This window comes from Eublepharis macularius, chromosome 9, assembly GCF_028583425.1.
Source record: "Eublepharis macularius isolate TG4126 chromosome 9, MPM_Emac_v1.0, whole genome shotgun sequence".
Lineage (NCBI taxonomy): Eukaryota > Metazoa > Chordata > Lepidosauria > Squamata > Eublepharidae > Eublepharis > Eublepharis macularius.
This window is the reverse complement of record NC_072798.1, coordinates 4,825,400-4,844,990: the sequence shown is the minus strand read 5'-3', so window position 1 is coordinate 4,844,990 and position 19,591 is coordinate 4,825,400. Positions and strand designations below refer to the sequence as shown.

At 44.4% G+C, this 19,591-nt stretch overlaps 1 protein-coding gene across 1 annotated transcript in view; it reads right to left on the bottom strand.

Annotated features, from left to right (window-relative positions):
* Positions 1-2,280: 2,280 nt before the first annotated feature.
* FBH1 (F-box DNA helicase 1) overlaps positions 2,281-19,591 on the bottom strand; it is a 45,249-nt gene continuing 27,938 nt past the window's right edge. The window contains exons 11-21 of the mRNA XM_054989361.1: positions 19,054-19,141; positions 18,584-18,670; positions 17,268-17,404; positions 15,265-15,364; positions 15,043-15,167; positions 12,276-12,336; positions 10,103-10,297; positions 9,203-9,328; positions 8,743-8,849; positions 5,020-5,151; positions 2,281-3,057 (exon numbers count right to left, since the gene is read on the bottom strand). Coding sequence (XP_054845336.1) covers positions 2,884-3,057; positions 5,020-5,151; positions 8,743-8,849; positions 9,203-9,328; positions 10,103-10,297; positions 12,276-12,336; positions 15,043-15,167; positions 15,265-15,364; positions 17,268-17,404; positions 18,584-18,670; positions 19,054-19,141 — 1,332 coding nt within the window. The 3' untranslated portion in view covers positions 2,281-2,883. The remainder of the gene's footprint in view (positions 3,058-5,019; positions 5,152-8,742; positions 8,850-9,202; positions 9,329-10,102; positions 10,298-12,275; positions 12,337-15,042; positions 15,168-15,264; positions 15,365-17,267; positions 17,405-18,583; positions 18,671-19,053; positions 19,142-19,591) is intronic.

Here is a 19,591-nt window from a genome sequence, read left to right as displayed (position 1 = left end):
TCTCTCGCCTGCCTTTGCAATAGCATTGTTGTCCCTGTTCGAATAAAATGGTTGAAAATATCACACACACACTTTTGCACTGCTAATTCTATCAAGAAGGATACAATTAATTACTCCACTACTTTATAGATTCAAACCTTTACAGTATTATATGTATTTTAGTCCTGAAACCCTTCAGGTATATCTTTTAGAGGATAGTCAGAGAAACGTATCTTATGCAGTTGCAAAATTCTGTGTGACAGTACGGAAGTGGAATCACTTAACGAAGGAAATGTCAATTGCTGGGAAGTGAATTAATGAAGTGAGTTTTATAGTTAGATGTATATATATATATTATCATCTTTTATGTATTTGTCCATTTTAAGTATTTAAAAACCGTTCTTTTTTATCTGTGCTTAACTTGGCTGGTCTTGTGACCGTAATAAATGATTGATTGATTGCAATTCAGTAAAAATTCCAGTAGCTCCTTTAAGACTAACCAACTTTATTGTAGCACATAAGCTTTCGAGAACCACAGCTCTCTTCGTCGGAGGCATCTGATGAAGAGAGCTGTGGCTCTCGAAAGCTTATGCTACAACAAAGTTGGTTAGTCTTAAAGGTGCTATTGGACTTTTTACTATTTTGCAACTACAGACTAACATGGCTAACTCCTCTGGATCTCAAGCCTTCCATGCAGGGATTTGGCTGGGGCTCAAGCCCCAGACGGGGCCAAGGGGTGGGCTGAGCCCTCCCCACCCCCAGGAATGATCAAGCAAAGGGGGAGAACGGAAAAAAAGCTACACAGATCCATATGCAACATTCTGTACACATGGAGCAGCAAATAAGGGGAAATAACTCCCCAGTACTGTTTCCATGCTGGAAAACTGATTGGGAGGGAAGGCAGGAACACTTTTTCCTCTTGACGCAGCTTTCTGAGCCCATTTGGGGCGGGGGTGTCTCCTTTATTTTTAAAAAGCTGTTCCCTGCACCTGCTGTGCAAATGTAAGGATCTGGGCCCACCTTTTTAAAAACCAGAATATGTAGTTTGGCCCCTAGAGAAATTTATCGGGGGCTGATGCTTTGCTTCCTTTCCTTTATACGGAGATCGTTTTAAGTGGGTAGCCGTGTTAGTCTGCAGTAGAACAGCAGGAGTTGAGTCCAGTGGCACCCTAGAGACCGACAAGATTTTCGGGGTATGCGCTTTCGAGAGTCTGAGCTTATTTATACCCTCAAAAACCTTGTTGGTCTCTAAGGTGCCCCTGGACTCCGTTCTTGCCGTTTCCTTTATACACATCCATGCTGCCATCTGGTGGCCACTCAGACCTTGCCTACCCTTATTACAGAATTTTAAAACTTCAGTGCATTCTACTAGCCCGGTTAAAAAAAAAGGACAGGCAGAGATAATAAAACCGGTCAGAATAATAGGGGAGGGATTTCATTTTGAAGACTGCCCTCTGCTAAGAGAATCCCTGCAAATGGAGCAGAATATAAAGCAGAGGGCTGGACGTGACCATTTCACCCTGATGTGCTAGTTTTCTATTTGTAGGGAGAGGTGTGGACTGCTTCTGTAAATGCAGAAGGGCATTCAAAAGCAGCCTCCTTCCCCATAGTCTGAAATGGGTCCACCCACTCGACAGCCTCAGGAATCCACAGCTGCCCCACAGCTGCCCCTTTTTGGCCATTTTCAGCCCGTTTTTGCCATTTTGGGCCCAATTTCAGCCCTGAATGGCCAGGATTGGGCCCTAAACAGGCAGGATAGGTGATGCCAGGGGGTGTGGCATATGCAAATCAGTTATGCTAATGACACACTTCTGGTGATGGCAAGGGGCATGGCATATGCTAATGAGTTATGCTAATGCGTTCCTCCAGCTCTTTTTCTACGAAATGACCCCTGGGTGTGGGGCTGTACCACAGCAGAGCGGGGCTGGCTTTACCTCAAGGAGGGGACAGCATATTCAGTTTTAGGCCTGTGATCCGCAGCCCTGTAATAGCGTAGCCTGTAAAGCTTTCTTGGGGAAAATGGCTGACTGGGGTGGTTAGAATCCTGTGCATTTGAGAAGAGTTAACCTGGTGGATAGGTCTAGAAACCTGTCAGAAAGAACCGGTTTGAAGGCACTATATAATAAAAGGCTGAACAAATATTCAGTGGAGGCTTAATGCATAAAAGTCCGTAATCTCAAGCGTATCGGAACTTAAATTCCATCTCAAAGCTGTGCCTGGTAAATAAAGGTGTGGGGAAAGTTTTATTTTAAAAAGTCTGTTCTCCCCCCATTCCCAAAAATAAATCTCGGGAGGCTGTGAACGAGTCCCTCACAGTCTGATTAAAGGCTCATCGCAGCTTATACATTCCAGATTATTAGAAAAAGGAACTGGGACCAAAAGCTGCCGAAAGAGATCGGTGGCGGGAACCAGCAATCCACATCTCTGCGAATTACACACACACACAAACACACAGATACACACGCAAACTCGCACAACTCGTCACAGTCCTTCCCAACCTCAGACAAATGCCACATCAGCTCTTGTTTGCACTAACTCTTACCCACTTTTCTCCAGCAAGCTCCACCCATGTTACAAAAGGCAGAGCGTTCTTATACATTAAAAATGGATTAGGTACAAATGGAAGGAAGCAGTATCTCCGGCAAAAACTTCTCAGCATTGGGAGAGGCTCTAATGCCGCAACTGCGGCAAACTGGTTCCCCCCCCGCCCCCGCCATGTTCAAAATATTGCCGCTGTCTGCTCTTTCGGGGCTGCTCTTTCATTCAGTTCATCTCTCCTTGAATTGCACTTGCAAAGTTCCCCAAAGACCAGCACTCAGTACGGGTACTAAAGAGTCTTCTTGATCGGCAGCCTTTATCCCCCTCTCCTCTAGCACGAGAGACCCCAGCAAAGCGTTCTCGAGTTCAAGCCAGATGCAACATGAGGTTATAGTAGTTCTGTGGCAGGGCAACCATCTCTTCCATGGATTCCAGGGTCTGCATCACTTCGGGAGAGACAGTCAGCCACACCAGAGGACCGAGACGCCGCTCCACACAGCTGTGGCAAAGGTAGCCCTCGGGATCTTTGGCACCGTCGCTCTGTTAGGAAGTTCAGAAAAACAATATCCCTCAGTGCATCTTTACCACTCAAGTGTGGGTGTGCCCATGTACACAGAAAACCACCTCTACCAGTGATGCTACTAACATATAAAGAATCTTGGAGCTCAATTAGACCAAGGTCTGCCTCTTGGAAAACAGGTAATTGTAGGGGACTTTGAAAAAGTGTCTCCCCCAACCCATGACTCCGCCATCCTGATCCAAGCTTCAGTAACCTTCAGGCCTGACTACTGCAACATGTGCTACCCAGGGCTGCCCTTGAAGACAACTCAGATGCCTCAGTCGGTGCAGAATGCAGCTGCCTGCCTTGCATCCGGGACTGGGTGCAGAGATCATAGTCACAGCGGCAGCTATACTGGCTATTGATTTTTTTTTCCAGATTCAATTCAAAGTTCTGATATTCAGCATTAAAGCAGCAGTTCTCCAACAAAACGTCTGCTGATCCGTTCCCTGGAACCGGCTTGTTTCTTCAAGATAAAACTCGAAGGGTCTTGAATGGAATACAAAAAGACAGGGTGCTTCCGCTTGCTCCCCACAGAAGTGTGCCCTTCGCCTGGCTGTAGGCACATAATTTCTTAGACCCCGAATCCATCTTGGCTCTTCTCTAGGCCCTCAGAGGAGACAGCTTTCAGAAGACTCCAAGAGGCACAACTTTGGAGTCTGTGGGGAGTACCCATTCAGACGATGCTGTCCCCAGCACAGGAGAATGCCTGACTTCGAAACTCCCAACATTTTGAGAGGTCTTCTAATATTTATAATAGGCCCCTACACCTATGGCAACCATTCTGTGTCCTTTCTCAAAATTTCACGAGAGACTGTATGCATTAAAAAGTTGCAGAGCCCTGCTTTCCCAGAGCCCACCAACATCAAAGCTCTCCCTCCATAAGAGCCCACACAGCTATGGAGATCAGATGAATAATCGTTGCTGAGCGTTCCTCTTCAGTCTCCTTCTGTCCTTCAATTGATGTTACAATGCTATGTTGTATTGTTTCTGTTCTGTCACTAGGTGTCACTATAGTGTCCCGCTCAGCCTTTGGCAGCAAACAATATGGACCTTATTTCATATTTTTTTAAAGCTAGTTTACATGTATATTTTGGTATTTAACTGAATTGTAAACCATCTCAGAAGAAAGACAGGATATGAATTTTCAAATAAATAAAAAGATCTCTTCACTTATGTTGCATGCTTTTATCCCACCTTTCCTCCAAACAGCCCAGGTGTACACGGTTCTCCCTTCCCCATTTAAAAATATAGAGATCCAGTACTACAACAAATGGAATGACAGAGGCTGGAGCAAAAACAAGCATTAGCCATTGTAGACTTCCAGAGCAAATAATCATTTATTTATTGATGTCATTTACAGTACAGTCCGCCTTTCTCACTGAGACTCAAAGCGGATTTCACATATCTCAAATATGGGTGATCCGATTACACATACTTCAAATAGTATCTCAAAACAATTGCCCCTTCAAACACTAAGTATGGCAGGTGTCTCCAGTTTTGCAGGGCTGCATAATATTTTGTGTCTTATCTGTTGCTTTAAGTATGTGCTCCTATGTACTACTGTTTAAGTATGATCCTACAGGGTAGTTCCATGTTGTCTAACGTCAGCCCTAGAATTACTTCTGCTCCGTTTCAGCATCTCTTCAACTCTGTATTGGAGTCTTGCTAATGCCATGTCTTGTAAAGTTGTATTTATTTACCCTATGGCACGGTTTATGAAATTGTCCTTGATACTGACTGTATTACTCTCACACTGTGTAATTCACCTTGAGTCTCAGTGAGAAAGGCAGACTATAAATGACATAAATAAATAAATGACATAAATAAATGTTTTATACCCCAACTGCCAAACAGGGGGAATGGAGGCGGAGAAGGGTAAGAGATGCTCTTCCGTCAGCAAAAATCTCTCAAATGTTCAGCTGAGCAAGCCAGATACATACGTAAGCAAATGGCCTCTTCTTCATGGTCAGGGACGAGTCAGTAGGAAGGGAATTAAGGCACCCCTGAATAATGCATTGGACCGGCTCCCTCTTACACACCTCGCTGGTCAGCTCCGGTCTTAAATAATACTCCTGGAAAGAAGATAACAAATTCACCGGGGGATGCACGAGGACAGGGCTTCCGGGCTTCTGTTTGGGGACGGGGCACTGTCAGAAGAGCCCTGCTGGATCCAACCAGTGGTCCATCCAGCCCAGCATCCTGACTCACACAGTGGCCAACCAGTTACTCTGCAGAGCCGACAACAGGGCACAGAGGCTGAGGCCGAAGCCTTCCCCTGATGTTGTCTCCCAGCATCGGGTTTCAGAGGTTTACTGCCCCTAGACACGGAGGTTCCTCTTTAGTCAACATGGTTAGTAGCCACTGATACATTAATAACAGCAACAACATTTGATTTATATACCGCCCTTTAGGATGACCTAACACCCACTCAGAGCAGTTTACAAAGTATGTCATTATTATCCCCACAACAAACCACCCTGTGAGGTGGGTGGGGCTGAGAGAGCTCTGAGAGAGCTGTGACTGACCCAAGGTCACTCAACTGGCTTCAAGTGGAGGAGTGGGGAATCAAACCCAGTTCTCCAGATTAGAGTCCTGCCGCTCTCAAGTGACTGACCCAAGGTCACCCATCTGGCTTCAAGTGGAGGAGTGAGGAATCAAACTGCCTCTCCAGATTAGAGTCCTGCCGCTCTTAAGTGACTGACCCAAGGTCACCCAGCTGGCTTCAAGCGGAGGAGTGGGGAATCAAACCCAGTTCTCCAGATTAGAGTCCTGCTGCTCTTAACCACTACACCAAACTGGCTGTCATTTATCCTCTAATGATGGAAATTCCCACTGTTTCACGCCATTGCAAATGTACTCACAATGACATTTTACTGCATTCAGTAGGGCTTATTTACAGGCAAGCAGCCGCGGAATTGAAGTCTCACTTTTTGGAAACAATGAAAAATACCTTGTGGTTCTTTAAAATATTTGAGCAAGTGTGGTTGATTAGCGAAAGCTTATACCCTGGAAATTTCTGTTGGTTAGAATGTCAGCCTAGGATTTGGGAGACCCAAGTTCGAGTCCCCGCTCTGCCATGGAAGCTGGCTGGGTGACCTTGGGACAGTCACATTCCTTCAGGCTATCCTACGTCACAGGATAGTTGTAAAGATAAAACAGAGGAGAAGAGAATGAAGTTGGCACATTGGGGAGAAAGGTAGGGTAAAGATGAAGTGAATAAATAACTAAACGTCTAATTAAATGTGCGAATCAGAAGGAAGGCACCAATATATGAGTTAAATCAGGTTTGCATTTTGGCTCATCTTGCAAGGCAAGTTGTAGTAATGGGGAAAACCTCTGCTGGCTGAAAGAGTTTGGGCAATTCCACCCCGGCTTCAAACTCAGCTGGTCTTACTGCCAGCCTTGCCTGTATTTTTTAAATACATTTTATTTTCTAAACAATAAAAGGGATACAAAACAAAATAGGAACAGGAATACAGACGACACTAAAGGAAAATGAAGGTACCCATTACAAAGTGTCAATTCTTGGCAGGTGGAATCCCCAAGTTCTCCACAGCAAACACGCAGGTGTATTGGTTGAAGTAACTTTATTAGAGATACATCAAGTTCAAGGTGCTCAGACAACTGAATTGGCAGAAGTGACATGGATGGGGCCGGTAGTGCTAGTTATAGGGAAGGTTCCCGCCATCAGGATAGGGACGGTTAAAGTTTGGGCGTGGAGCCAGGGGGGTGGTGAAGAGGAGCAGCTAGGTTTAGGCTAGACAGAACAAAGAATGAAGTCATCTCAGTTCCTAAGAAGGATACATTTCGAGCCAGCCGCAGCTGGCCTTCAAGGACACTTGCTGGAGGCAGCAGGGAAAGAGAAAGTAAATACTGGCTTAACATCAATAAGAAACTTCTCATGCCCTCAGAGAACCAGTACAGAACACAGAATACATTCATGGCAGATATGCAGACAGCCATATATGACACAAAGACTGTCTAGAATACAATAACCATATATCATTTAAATATCATGTGCAGGTTCATTACAACCATTCTTGGAAACATTGCCTCTCTCTCCCTCTTACTATATCTCACTATTAAATCAAATATTACAAATATTGTATCTTAAAGTATTTAACAATATTCATTGTTATACTTTTCATACTGCCAAATTATATAAGACCTATTATCATCTAACCGTTCTTAATACTAATATACCAAATTATGCTAATTATCAGTCAAATTAATTCAGAAAATCTGAAACTTAAAATAAACAACATTTCTATAACCTCGCCTGTACCGAGAGGTGCCAAACTTCATCCCCATCTTCCAGCGTGCTGCAGAGCAACCCAGAGCTCAGCCGATGCTCCTCAGCACCAAAGGATTGCCTGGCATTGGCCACACAGCCAATGACTGGCCGGCTCGGGACAACCTCGCCTCACAGGCCTTGCCAGTTAGCTCAGCCTGCAGCACCTCGGCTATCCCTAGTTAAAGATGAAAGAGTCCCAGTGGATCACTTTGCTTTAATGGATCGTGCTGGCTTCAGAACACTCAAGCAATGCAGAGCAGGAGAAAAAGGATCTCCCCCACCGAAAGCCATCTGAAATCTTGCTTAGCCTTGTGACTATTTAGTTTAGGGGGGATGTATGGGACGCTGGCAGGCTATTCCAAAAGGCTCTCTACTCAAATGGGAGGGCTGTATTGTAGGGATGGGGTCTCAGATGCTTTGCTAATGAGTTAGGGACCGCAGACATCATCACTTATATTGCCTTACATATTATCTGCTGCTTTAAATATGTACTCCTATGTACCACCTGTGCTCCAGGTTGTCAAATGTCAGTCATAGAATTGATTATGTTCTGTTTCAGTATTTTTTCTACTCTATACTGGATTCTTGCTAATGCTATGTCTTTTAAATTTACCCTATGGCATTGTTTGTGGAAATGTCCTTGATACTGTATGGGAATGTACATGATACTGATTGTACTAATCTCATAGTGTGTGATCCGCCTTGAGTCTCAGCGAGAAAGGCAGACTATAAATGACATAAATAAATTAAATTAAATTAAATAAATAGCCACACTGTGTCTACTTCCTGCCAACCGTCTGAGCTGAATTGATCAAGAAATTTCATTTCTTGCTTTTTTTAAAAGCATAAATCTCTCTCATCAAAGAGCAAAATTTAGCACTGAAATAGTTCTGCATATACAAAAGTTCAGGGCTTTTTTTCTGGGGAAAGAGGTGGTGGAACTCCGTGGGTTGCCCTCGGAGAAAATGGTCACATGGCTGGTGGCCCCGCCCCCTGATCTCCAGACAGAGGGGAGCTGAGATTGCCCTCCGCACCGCTGGAGCGGTGCGGAGGGCAATCTCAACTCCCCTCTGTCTGGAGACCAGGGGGCGGGGCCACCAGCCATGTGACCATTTTCAAGAGGTTCCGGAACTCCGTTCCACTGTTTTGCAGCTAAAAAAAAGCCCTGCAAAAGTTACTTTTTGTTCCTTCACTGGAGACCCTGGTGCAACGTTGCACTCCCTTTGGACTATCACAACGATCCAATGCATTCAACAATCCCACAAGAATTTTATCGGCTCCTCCAAGCATCACTCGCCCTTACGTGACATCCGCTAAAGACCCTCCTGAATTTGAGCTGCGGGCGCAGAGGGAGACGGTTTTAACTCACCCCAGCCAACGTCAAGAGGCGGCTCAGAAACTGGGGCATAATGAGACGTCTCTTGGCACGGGTCACGGCGACATACAGCAAATTCCATTCATCGGCCGGGATTTTGTCTACAGGGAGATTCAAGACAGACAGGTGGGGCAGAGGTGGATCAAATAATGAAACAGTAGAGGGGGAAAAATCAGTATTTCTTAGAAAGGGCCAGCAGCAATGGTGCTTGCCCTACAGAGTTTTGAAAAAAAGCCAGCAGAGTTTTTTTCCCATTTCTGGCAACTCGCCCTACAACAGTGACTAAGAGTTCAGTTGAAGATCTTGGGGCTCCATCTCTCCAGTTCCAGGATCTCGGAGAAGAACTGCTACCAGGCAGTCACTATGGAGCTAGGACAGGCCGCTGACTTGACATCAGGCAGCATCAGAGATCCCACAGACTTGGGGAAAGGATGCTTACGAAAGGCCTCCTTACCAACGTGGAAGGCAGGCATCCTGCCCAGGTTGTGCCGCGCTAACGGAACCATCACAAAGTCGTCGGCTACTTGCACAGTGTCAAATTCCAGCCCTTTGGCCTTATGGATCGTGCCCAGGACAAAATCTAAAAAGTAAACCAAGCATATAAGGAATCAAAAGATGAACTGACTTCAGGGCTTTAGTCATTAGCGTTAGCAGGTGTTTTAATTGGTCACAGAGATGTGTCATGTCTGTACATATCCCCGCCCCTGGCTTCTGTACCCCGTCCATGCCATTCAGTTGCCATACTACTGTTCTGTGCCTTGTTCTACAGAACCATTGTTACTGCTGTACCTTAATGTCGTATTACCAATGCCATAACTTGCTTTGTTTTCCCAGGCCTACTGAAACTGCAGGTGCCTCATCTAACTGCTTTGAAGCTGCTCTGAAGCTCTCAGTGCTTCTGACCTTGTACACTCTCTGTTCTCGTGAATAAGTGTGTTTCACTTTTAATCTGCTGCCTTCCTGGTGTCTAGACTTGAGATGTAAACTATTCAGTGAAGTTCTCACGACTATTTCACGCCAAAAGTTATGTTTTACTGTTGGGAGGGGGGGAAGAATAATTGTGCTCTATAAGAAGAATGCTTTTCACACACTTAGCTATTCCTGTCAACTTTCTGGTCAACCTTTGGACCTGTCTATGAACATGATTCGATTCCTGAAATAAAGCCTTTTCAACCAAGACCATGGAGTGCTTGCTGTGAGGGTACAGGGGTCTATCTGCCATAGCCTGTCATCCATAGAACTGACAAGATGGACAGCTAAAGAAACTAAAAAGGGATCACGCGAAAGAGCTGGGCCTGAGCATAATGCCTCTTTCATATCTCCATGTGGCCCCAAAAGTCGTGGTCTCTTTTACCTGCAAACTCAGGACTAGATGTGTGGCATTGTGATATCCTGTTCAGCAGGTCAGGAATGTGGTTTCCGTATTTCTCCACAATCGCAATCTTGCTCTCCAGCTGCTTATCTTCAGCGCTAACCGCATAGTTCCTTAACGCCTGAAAGCCCTTCTCGGTCCACCTCCTCACAAAAGGATCCCTTATCAAGGACCGCACTGAAAACACACAAGTTGGGACTGAATGAGCATGGCGCTACGTGCCACGAAGAACACAGGGATGCCGCTGAAAACAGTAGCCGTGTCTCCACCCTCAACAATCAATGAGGTGGCGCAGGAGTGTTGACATTGCAAGCCAAGTATGCAAGTGGTGACACATAGACAGCGGGGGGAATGCGCATCATAATAAAGCACAGGGTAAGGTGTGCTAGACCTTATGATCAAACAGAAGGGAAATCGGCAGAGGGCTGCTGTGCTGGCCACCCGCTCTGCATTCTGTACAACACGGCGTTCAGTGTTTTGAGGTTCTCAAAACACTGAATGCCTCCCCAGAAACAAAAAGGCACACAGTGCTTGTCTGGCAGTCCCAGGACAAATGGAAGACACACGGCCTGGTCCCTCATCAGAGGCCTGCAATTTTCTTGTATGGACCCCAGTCCCCACTTGGGTCCATCTTGGAGCTGATAAGGACAACAAAAAGGGGGGGGAAACACCAACCCTGCAAACCAAGGTTGGAAAAGCAGAAAAAAACAACTAAATTGTAGAAAATAACTTAAAATATGAATTAAGAACACCAGTATAAATGGTTGTTGTGGGTTTTCCGGGCTGTATTGTCAGGAACTACAATGCCAAGACCACGGCAATACAGCCCGGAAAACCCACAACAACCATCGTTCTCCGGCCGTGAAAGCCTTCGACAATACACCAGTATAAAGTTTAATTAGAAATACATAAATTAGATTAAAAACACTCCGCCAAGAAAATGTCGTGATGCGACGTGCCCCCATGGGTCAGTAAGGACTTGGTGCTTGCACAGGGGACTGACTACCTTTACCTTTTACTTTTATGGTTCTACATATACATATTAAAAACCTTGTATAAAAATAAAATAAAATCTCAATATACAGGAACAATGGCCATATGTAGAGAACCAATAAAACCAGACGCGTTTCAGCCCGAAGGCGTTCCGCAGCGGTAGGAAAATATCACAGATGGCACCCCATCGATAAAATACATAAATTAAACATACGTGACATAGCACACAGTGAATGCTGAGACGAAACTGAAAATAGCATGGAGTGAATTCCTTAGAATTCTGCCCCAGAACAGCATGAAATAAAATCAGGGCATTGTTATCATATTAGGAGTTGTAAATCTTACATAGCCAGGTTCAATTTATATACCGCCCTTCTGGGCAACTTAATGTCCACTCAGAACAGCTTACAAAGTACATTGTTATTATTATCCCCACAACAATCACCAAGATGGGATGCCGTATAACAACCAAAGATGAAACAGAAATGAAAACCGCGGCCGTTTTCGCACGGCTTACCTTGTTCCGGAAAACAGCTGCTATTGCATCTTCTCGCATGGTAACAGCGTCTTCTCACATGATTTTGCTGTTTTCCAGAACAAGGTAAGCCGTGCGAAAATGGCCCATCTCAGCATTCCTTTTCAAATCACAAAGGAAAGCCTTCAGGCTGAAATGCATCTGGTTTTATTGGTTCTATACACACCGCAATGAGTTGTACCATTATACCTGTACATTAGCGATTTTATTTATATATGAGGTTTAGTACGTATATGTAGAACCATATGATGTTTTAAATCTAACTTATGCATTTCTAATTAAACCCTATCTTGGAACCGATACGGCTTTCAACCCAGACCCAAGATGGCGTAAGCACTGTCGTGCCAAGTCTCTTGCCCAACTGGACTCTGAACTGATTTCCCTAGATCTGGGCACAGCCCAGGGCAGCTGGCACAATTCCTGACACAGCTCAGACGTTTGAATTAGGTCATACAGCAGGTCCTTCTCACTCAACGAATCCAGAATTCTGTAGTCACCTATTATATTATAAATATAATATAAATATGCAGTGGTTCACTTGGCCCTGTGGGATTATAAATATGCAACGGCTCACTTGCCCCTGTGGAACACTGCAAACTTGCTTCATGAAATCTGTGAGAGACTCACGTTCGGGATGAAAGAGGTGCCAAATATCCCGAATCTTCTCAAGGCCAAAGGCTTGAAGACCCTAGAGAGAGAGAGAGAGAGAGAGAGAAAGAGAGAGGGGGGGCACATGAACATTACAGAAGTAATAACAGTCTTATTTATTTACTATGTGCGTAGTCTGCCTTTCTCTCAAAGCAGATTCCACAGTGTAAATCGATGCAGTCGATCTGATGAGACACTATGTAATCTGCCTTGAGTCTCAGTGAGAAAGGCGGACTATAAATGACATAAAATAAAAATAATAAGTACGATTTAATAAGCAATGGACCAGGACTTCAGAAATCAGAGTGCAGATACAATGGAGGAAAATGGTATTGCATTTGCAGAAAACAAAGCAGAAACGAACAGGTAATTGTGTTCTGTACACAACAGCATGGCCCACAGTTCCTTCCCCTTGATAAAATGCCTTCTTGAAGCATTCTGTTACAGCGTCGTCCAATTACCTTTATAGAAAAGCTACCCTGAACAATTCAATTTTGAACAGTTTGCATAAAGCCAGGAGTGTCGGAGCCCTCCTGACCTCCTCAGAAAGGCTATTCCACAAGGTGAAGGCCACAACGGAGAAAGGGTGTATACGGGCAGTTGTTGATCTTGCCCATTTGTAGGCATCTCAAAGATCAAAGCTCGACAGAGCTTCCTTCGTCAGATACATGAAGACAAAGCTATTGACAAAGTCACTTCCTTGGGAAAAGATTCTTGGGTCGCCAGATTCCGCACCAAATCCAGACTCCACTTTTTTTAAAAAATAGTTTTTTATTGGTTTTTGAATACAGATCGCAGGTATTAAAGAGGAGAGTAACAAGCTATAAGGGGAGGGGTGGATTAAGGGGACAGGGATAAGGGAAAAGAGGGGGAAAGGGGGGGGTATCTTCATGATGATCTGCTCACAATAGCATCTAATATATCACTCAATAGTCTTAATAAGTACATCATAATGTTTATAATCTAGACTCCACTTGGGAGCCCGGGAAGCATTCTCTGCACCAAAACCAAACAAGAGCTGCCGGCGGGTCTCTCACAGTTCAGACAAAGAAAACCGCAGGGAAATCTGGTCAGGATCCACCCACATGGTTTTAAGCAGATCTCCCCAGCCAGACGGGTAAAACTTTGCATTTCAAGCCAATCCTCTTCAAGTCTCAACGAGAACAGCAGACAATAAATGAAGGAAATGAACAAAGAAATAATTTTCAAGACAATGGCTGATCCCGTACACGTTGGATAATGCACTTTCAATGCACTTTATTAATCATTTGAGGTAGATTTTTTTTGTTCCGTATATGAAAAAATCCATTCCAAATGATCTATAAAGAGGACTGGAAATGCATTATCCAATGTGTGTGGAATCAGCCAATGTGTACACACACACACAAAACACGCTCAAGTTTTGTGTCCAATGCAGAACCCCAATCTTTACGCATCAGGCTTACGCAACAGCTGATTAGGCTCACCTTGGTCCCAGGGCATGTTTCAGATGCCCATGGACAAAATGCCTTTGGGTGCCTCCCACTAATTTCAGCCATTGATCCCACCTCCACCTGCAAGGCAGCAGCCAGTACCACTTGCTGCCACAAACTGCTTACGCCCACCACTTGGCACCGTATACCTGTTTACCTGTACATTCATCATTTTATCAATGCTTTTAAAATAGAAGCTCTTAAAATGTACAAACTTTTCCATGGGATCTGGAATTGCCTGGAGGCACACAGGCAAGGGCTACTTCCAGGTAGGTAGATGCATTTGTCTGCAGGAGAACAGCAAGATTCAGGTTCAGTAGCACCTTAAAGACCAACTAGAATTCCAGGGTATGAGCTTTCGAGCTCCCTTCGTCAGATACAAAGGGAGCTCTGATTCTCAAAAGTTCATACCCTGGAAATCTAGTTGGTCTTTAAGGTGCTACAGGCAGGGGCCAATCAGTCCAATGCAAAGGTGTTACTCAAATAGGCAGTCTCCTAATTATTTGGAGGAATTAGCTTAAAGGAGACAAGTGAGAAAGGGTAACTGGGATTCTCCACCTATGTTTAAGTGGATTATTCCCTTAAGAGAACTCTCAAAATAAATGTACCAGATGTTCAACTAGAAAGGTTTTTTTTAATTAAAAGAGAAATAAAAGGGCAAACCTACAAAAATCACACAAAGCCTTGGACCAGAATGCGTGGGCTGGAAGAGCTTTTCATTTATACCCTATCCTGCCTTTCTCTCCAGAGGGGACCCAAGCAGCTTACATCATTCTCCTCTCCTCAGTTCTAGCCTCACAACACCCCTATGAGGTAGGCTAGGCCAAGAGGGTGCAACCGGCCCAACGTCACCCAGCAAGCTTCCAAAGCAGAGCAGAGATTCGCACCCGGGTCTCCCAGATACTAGTTCAACATCTTTCAGATAATTTTTTATTTTAATAAAAAGATTAAAATCCCATTAGAGGGAAAAGAAAAAGAAAATATGTATATATAAGGCAAAAAAGAAAAAAGAAACAGAAAACAGTAAGAGAAAAAAATACATATATAATAAACCATTTTCAGTTTTCTCTATGACAGGTATACATAAACTTCACCAAGTCCGACATCTTAAATGCTATCACCACTCCAAATACAATGATAGCGCTTCCAAATTGGTCCGGCTGTTTCAGAATCCTTTGTCTTTGCCCTTATACCTCCAACAGGAGTCCCTTGATTTTCAGTTTGGTTATCCAGCCTTCCCGAGTATGCCCACTGCCTCCTCGTGTCACACTTACCCCAATCAAGTGTATTTTAGCAGGCGGTTCTGCTCTAGTGACATGCACGGCTGAATCAAAGACCATCTGGTTGCTCCGGGTCAAGATGGCCACTTTTCCTCCCGGATCTCTCCCAGTGACGTCACCTGCCAAAAGTGTTGCAACGCCAAGATGAATCCAGAGAAAGCAATAAAGTAACCCCAAGCAACCCCTAAAATATTAGCATAAGTTTAGAGAGCTCACCCTCTTGGGTGCCGCCCACCAGGGTCTTATTTCGAACTTTTTTGCAGATATCAAGAATGGAAGCTCCGATGTACGCTATCTCAGGACCAAATCGGAAACTCTACCAAAGAGGAGCAGACATGGGGAAACAAAGAAATTAGAGAGCACACTGTAGCACTAAACAAAGTCCCTCCCCCCAAAAAAACCAGAATAGCCACTTCTGAGACCACTAACTACATAAATTGGCCCAATACAGCTCCAGTAAAAGACTCAAACTCAGCTCGCACTACAAGCAGCCTGTACAGAGGATGATGGGGTACGCACACGCACCATTCACCTAGGCAAATGCCAAAACTGAATCTGCCTGGTGACCTCCCACTAACATGCAGACAGTACCCAGAGAAGAGGAGACAGTTGAGGAGGTAACACAGAAGATGTGTTGGTAGGGACAGAAACTATACGCTACTCTGCTGGGTACTGTCTGCTGATATACACATATACCTACTGGGGAGCTTCCTACATTGCTAAACATGCCATGTAAATTAGTAATCAGAAATTAGAAACCAGAAAGATTTCATTTCTGTGCTCGGTTTTTAGGCTTGTTTTTCAAATTTTCTGCTACCATACCAGATTGTATCTCTTTCCCTGAATGCCCTTACTGTTGTTCACTATTGCACTTTGCTCAGTGAATGGCTTAGCTTTTGATTAGATTGTGTTTTCTCTTGCACTGTGTAATCCACCATGGACCTCAGTGAAAAAGGCGGACTATAAGTTAATAACAACAGCTCCTCCACTGGCAGCTATATCCCTCAGCTTTGGATTCAGTTTCCTTTTAGCAAGCTGATGATAAAAAAGAGCCAGAAAAAAGAAAAAGGAGATATATAGGAAGAACTTTCGATTTTCTCTACGACAAATATCGGCAATATTACAGCATTCACAATTGTGGTCTTGTTATCATACTAAAACTTCATTTATAGTCCTCTTTTCTTTGATCTTTTTCTTTCCCCTCTTATGCTTCAAAACCAGAGTTCATTTTTTTTTTCAGTCTCATGCACAAAGTCAATAAGGGGTTTCCAGTTTGTTGAAAATATGGATAATATTTTCTCTTTCATCACAGTAGTAAGTTTAGCCGAGTCGGCTAAACTTACTGCTCTGACAAGAGAGAAAACATTATCCACTTTTTTATATATGTATCTTTTTTTTAACTTTCTCTTTTTGGTTTTCCTTTATATGTTTTAAACTGTATGTATTTTTAAAAAACCTTTCAATAACGTTTATATAAAAAGATAATTAAAAAGAGTGGGCGTTTCAGCAGACCCGTTTTCTGAGGAGTCTGTGGAGTATGTCATGGCAGAACTCAACGTGGAGGATGAGATTCTGGGCCAATAGGGATTTTCAGGATTTGACAGACACTCGCTGAGTTTCTGATAGATAGAAGGGAGAAAAACACCACTTGGCTTTTCTTCTCCCCATCCTGTCAAGCTCAGTCAGACTTTAGGGGACTCCTCTGTGGCCTAGCTGCCTTTCGCCCTTGAATGTTGCTGGTGTCCCCTTTCTCCTCAGCCCACGGCCAATTCCTGGTTCTTCTTCAATAACTTTGGGACTGCCACAGCCCAGAGGAATAGGGAACAGGCTTCTGTTGTGTGGCAACGGAGCTGGCGTTCCTCTGGGATCGCCAGCCACAACGGGCACTGCCACCCTCCCTTGGAACCAGCAATGGGGCAACGGTCTCCCACTGCCTCCACCCATCTTCTGCACCATGGCTACCCCCCTACACATTGCCTTGCCACTGTGTAACCACAGAGAAGACCCACTTGCCCAGGATTTACAGGAAAAGGCTTGAGAGCCAGAAAGTATGGCTTCCAAAAGCTCTCCCTTGAGAGCAGCCCACAGCCAAGGCACTGAGAGGTTCTCAGAACAAGACTTCGAGGGTCTGAAGAGATCTCCACGGGGCCTCCAAGCAGGCACCGCAAAGCAAGCATTGCGTCTTCCAGGGAAAGACATGAAAAACCGCTCAGCCTTACCCGCGTCAGGTAGAAGAGGTGGGTGTGTGGCACCTTCTCCAGGGCATTGACGGCCCCCCGGAAGGTGTAGATCTGCTGGTGTGGGTCTCCTACCAAGATGATGCCACAGGGCTGGGAAAGGACCACGTCCATAACAGCTACAGGAAGAAGAATGGGAGAAACAGGGTTGGAAAAGATTCCCTTCCACTTCACGCAGAACTGCAAACCTTCCAAAGTCACAGGCAAAGACACTGTTACTAGAACAGAACTGTATTTACGCAGGCTCATCTTCTCCACTGAGGAAATTGAAATTGTTCAAGATTTTCTATTCCTTGGCTCAATCATCAACCAAAAGGGAGACTGCAGTGAAGAAATCAGAAAAAGACTGAGACTTGGAAGAGCAGCTGTCAGGGAGCCGGATAAGAGCCTTAAAGATAAAAAGTCCAGTAGCACCTTTAAGACTAACCAACTTTACTGAAGCATAAGCTTTCGAGAATCACAGTTCTCTTCATCACATTTTGCACCTGCAAATTCTGCACCAGAGCCCCCTCTGTTCAAGGTGCAGTGTAGGGGGGTGCTTTTTCTCTCCTCTTCCCAGTTTCTGCTGGAAGGCAACCTTTTGAGCACTTTTAGGATAAGTAACTATAAGAACACCCTTTGAAAGTGATGTGAAGGGCAAAAGAGGATGCGATTCGGAGGGCATAAAGCTAGAGGTAAAATAGAAATCTCTTGCTAGCTAGCCAAGCATAGCCATTGGCTATTACAAACCTTTAGGACTTAATTTAGTATGCATATTATTGTAAGACACAATGGGGCCATGCTTGGTTAATAGACAGTTTCAATAAACATTTTTTTCTCTCCGTTACTCCTACTGTATGTGTTCCGAGTCTCTCTATCTCCCATCTTATTCACTGTTTCCACTGACTTCATCACTATTTTTGCCTTGTATATCATCTGCTGCTTTAAATTATGTACTCCTATGTACAACCAGCGCTCCATGTTGTCTAATGTTAATCTCAGAATTGATTATGTTTTGCTCCAGTATTTTTTCTACTCTGTCTTGGATCCTTGCTAATGCTATGTTTTTTAAACGTATCTGGTATTGAATTGAAATGTACTTAATACTGATTGTATTAACCTCATACTGTGTAATCCGCCTTGAGACTCAGTGAGGAAGGCGGACTATAAATGCCGTAAATAAATAAATAAATAAAAATTCGTGCACTGCCTCCCCCAAGTCACTGCCCAGACAAGAAGTCCCTCTTCAAAGAGGGGTGTGCAAAAGATGTCCATAAAAAAGCCCCCGCTGCTTCAACTCAACCCTGCATGTTACTCACCAGGAGTGCAGTCTTGGGCCTCATCGACAAAAATGGCATCGTAGTCGGAAAGCCGAGGCTTACTAAGTTGCCAAAGCTTCAAGTAACCTGGAATGGAAGACGCACGACTTTTGATTTTGGAACATGCCGTAGCCATTTTTAAGCTTCTGGGGCTTGACCATGTTACGGGACAGGAAGCTTCCATGCTTAGCTAGCTGTGTCATAAGCGTGGGTTTGCAGGCAAGGATTCTTTTGGACTAGCAAATTCGCTCGGTCTTTGAAATGAATCGACAAGGGCTCTCCACTACGGATAAACCCCACAGACGAAAAAAAAAAACCCTGAACAGAGATGTATTTTTCAGATTCAAGCTATAAGAGACCTTTTCTCCCATTTCTGGACAAGACTGAAGGTGCTTTAAAATAGGAACTCTCCCCCCACGTATGGCCAAATGTTCGCTTATGACATGTACAGCTCCCTCACCCCCACGTACCATCATGGGTCATCTTGTGCGCCATCTCTTTTGTCGGGGTCAGACGTCTCATATTGTCCCAAATACGGTTTGCTTCCTCAATTACGATCTAGAAGGCACAAGAACGTCAAAACAGTCTTGCCCTCCAGGGCAACTGGTTGTGTGAAGCAGGGTGCTAAATTAGACGACAGCCAGTGTGGTGTAGTGGCTAGAGCGTCAAACTAGGATCTGGCAGACTCAGGTTCGAATCTCGACTCTTGCCATGGAAGATTGCTGGGTGACTTTGGGCCACTCACCCACCCTTGGCCTAACCTACCTCACAAGGTTGTTGTGAGGATAAAATGGGGGAGAGGAGAACGTCGTAAGACATTTTGGGGAGAAAGGTGGGGTATTAATGAAGGAATAAATAATAAATAAATATGATGGACCACTCATCCGATCTGGCAGGCTTTTCTTATGTTTTTATGAATCAGACCATCTAGTCTAGCATTATGTTTCTGCCACCAGGCACCTTCAAGCCTACTTTGGGATAACCACTCCCATGATGTTCTCTCCTAGC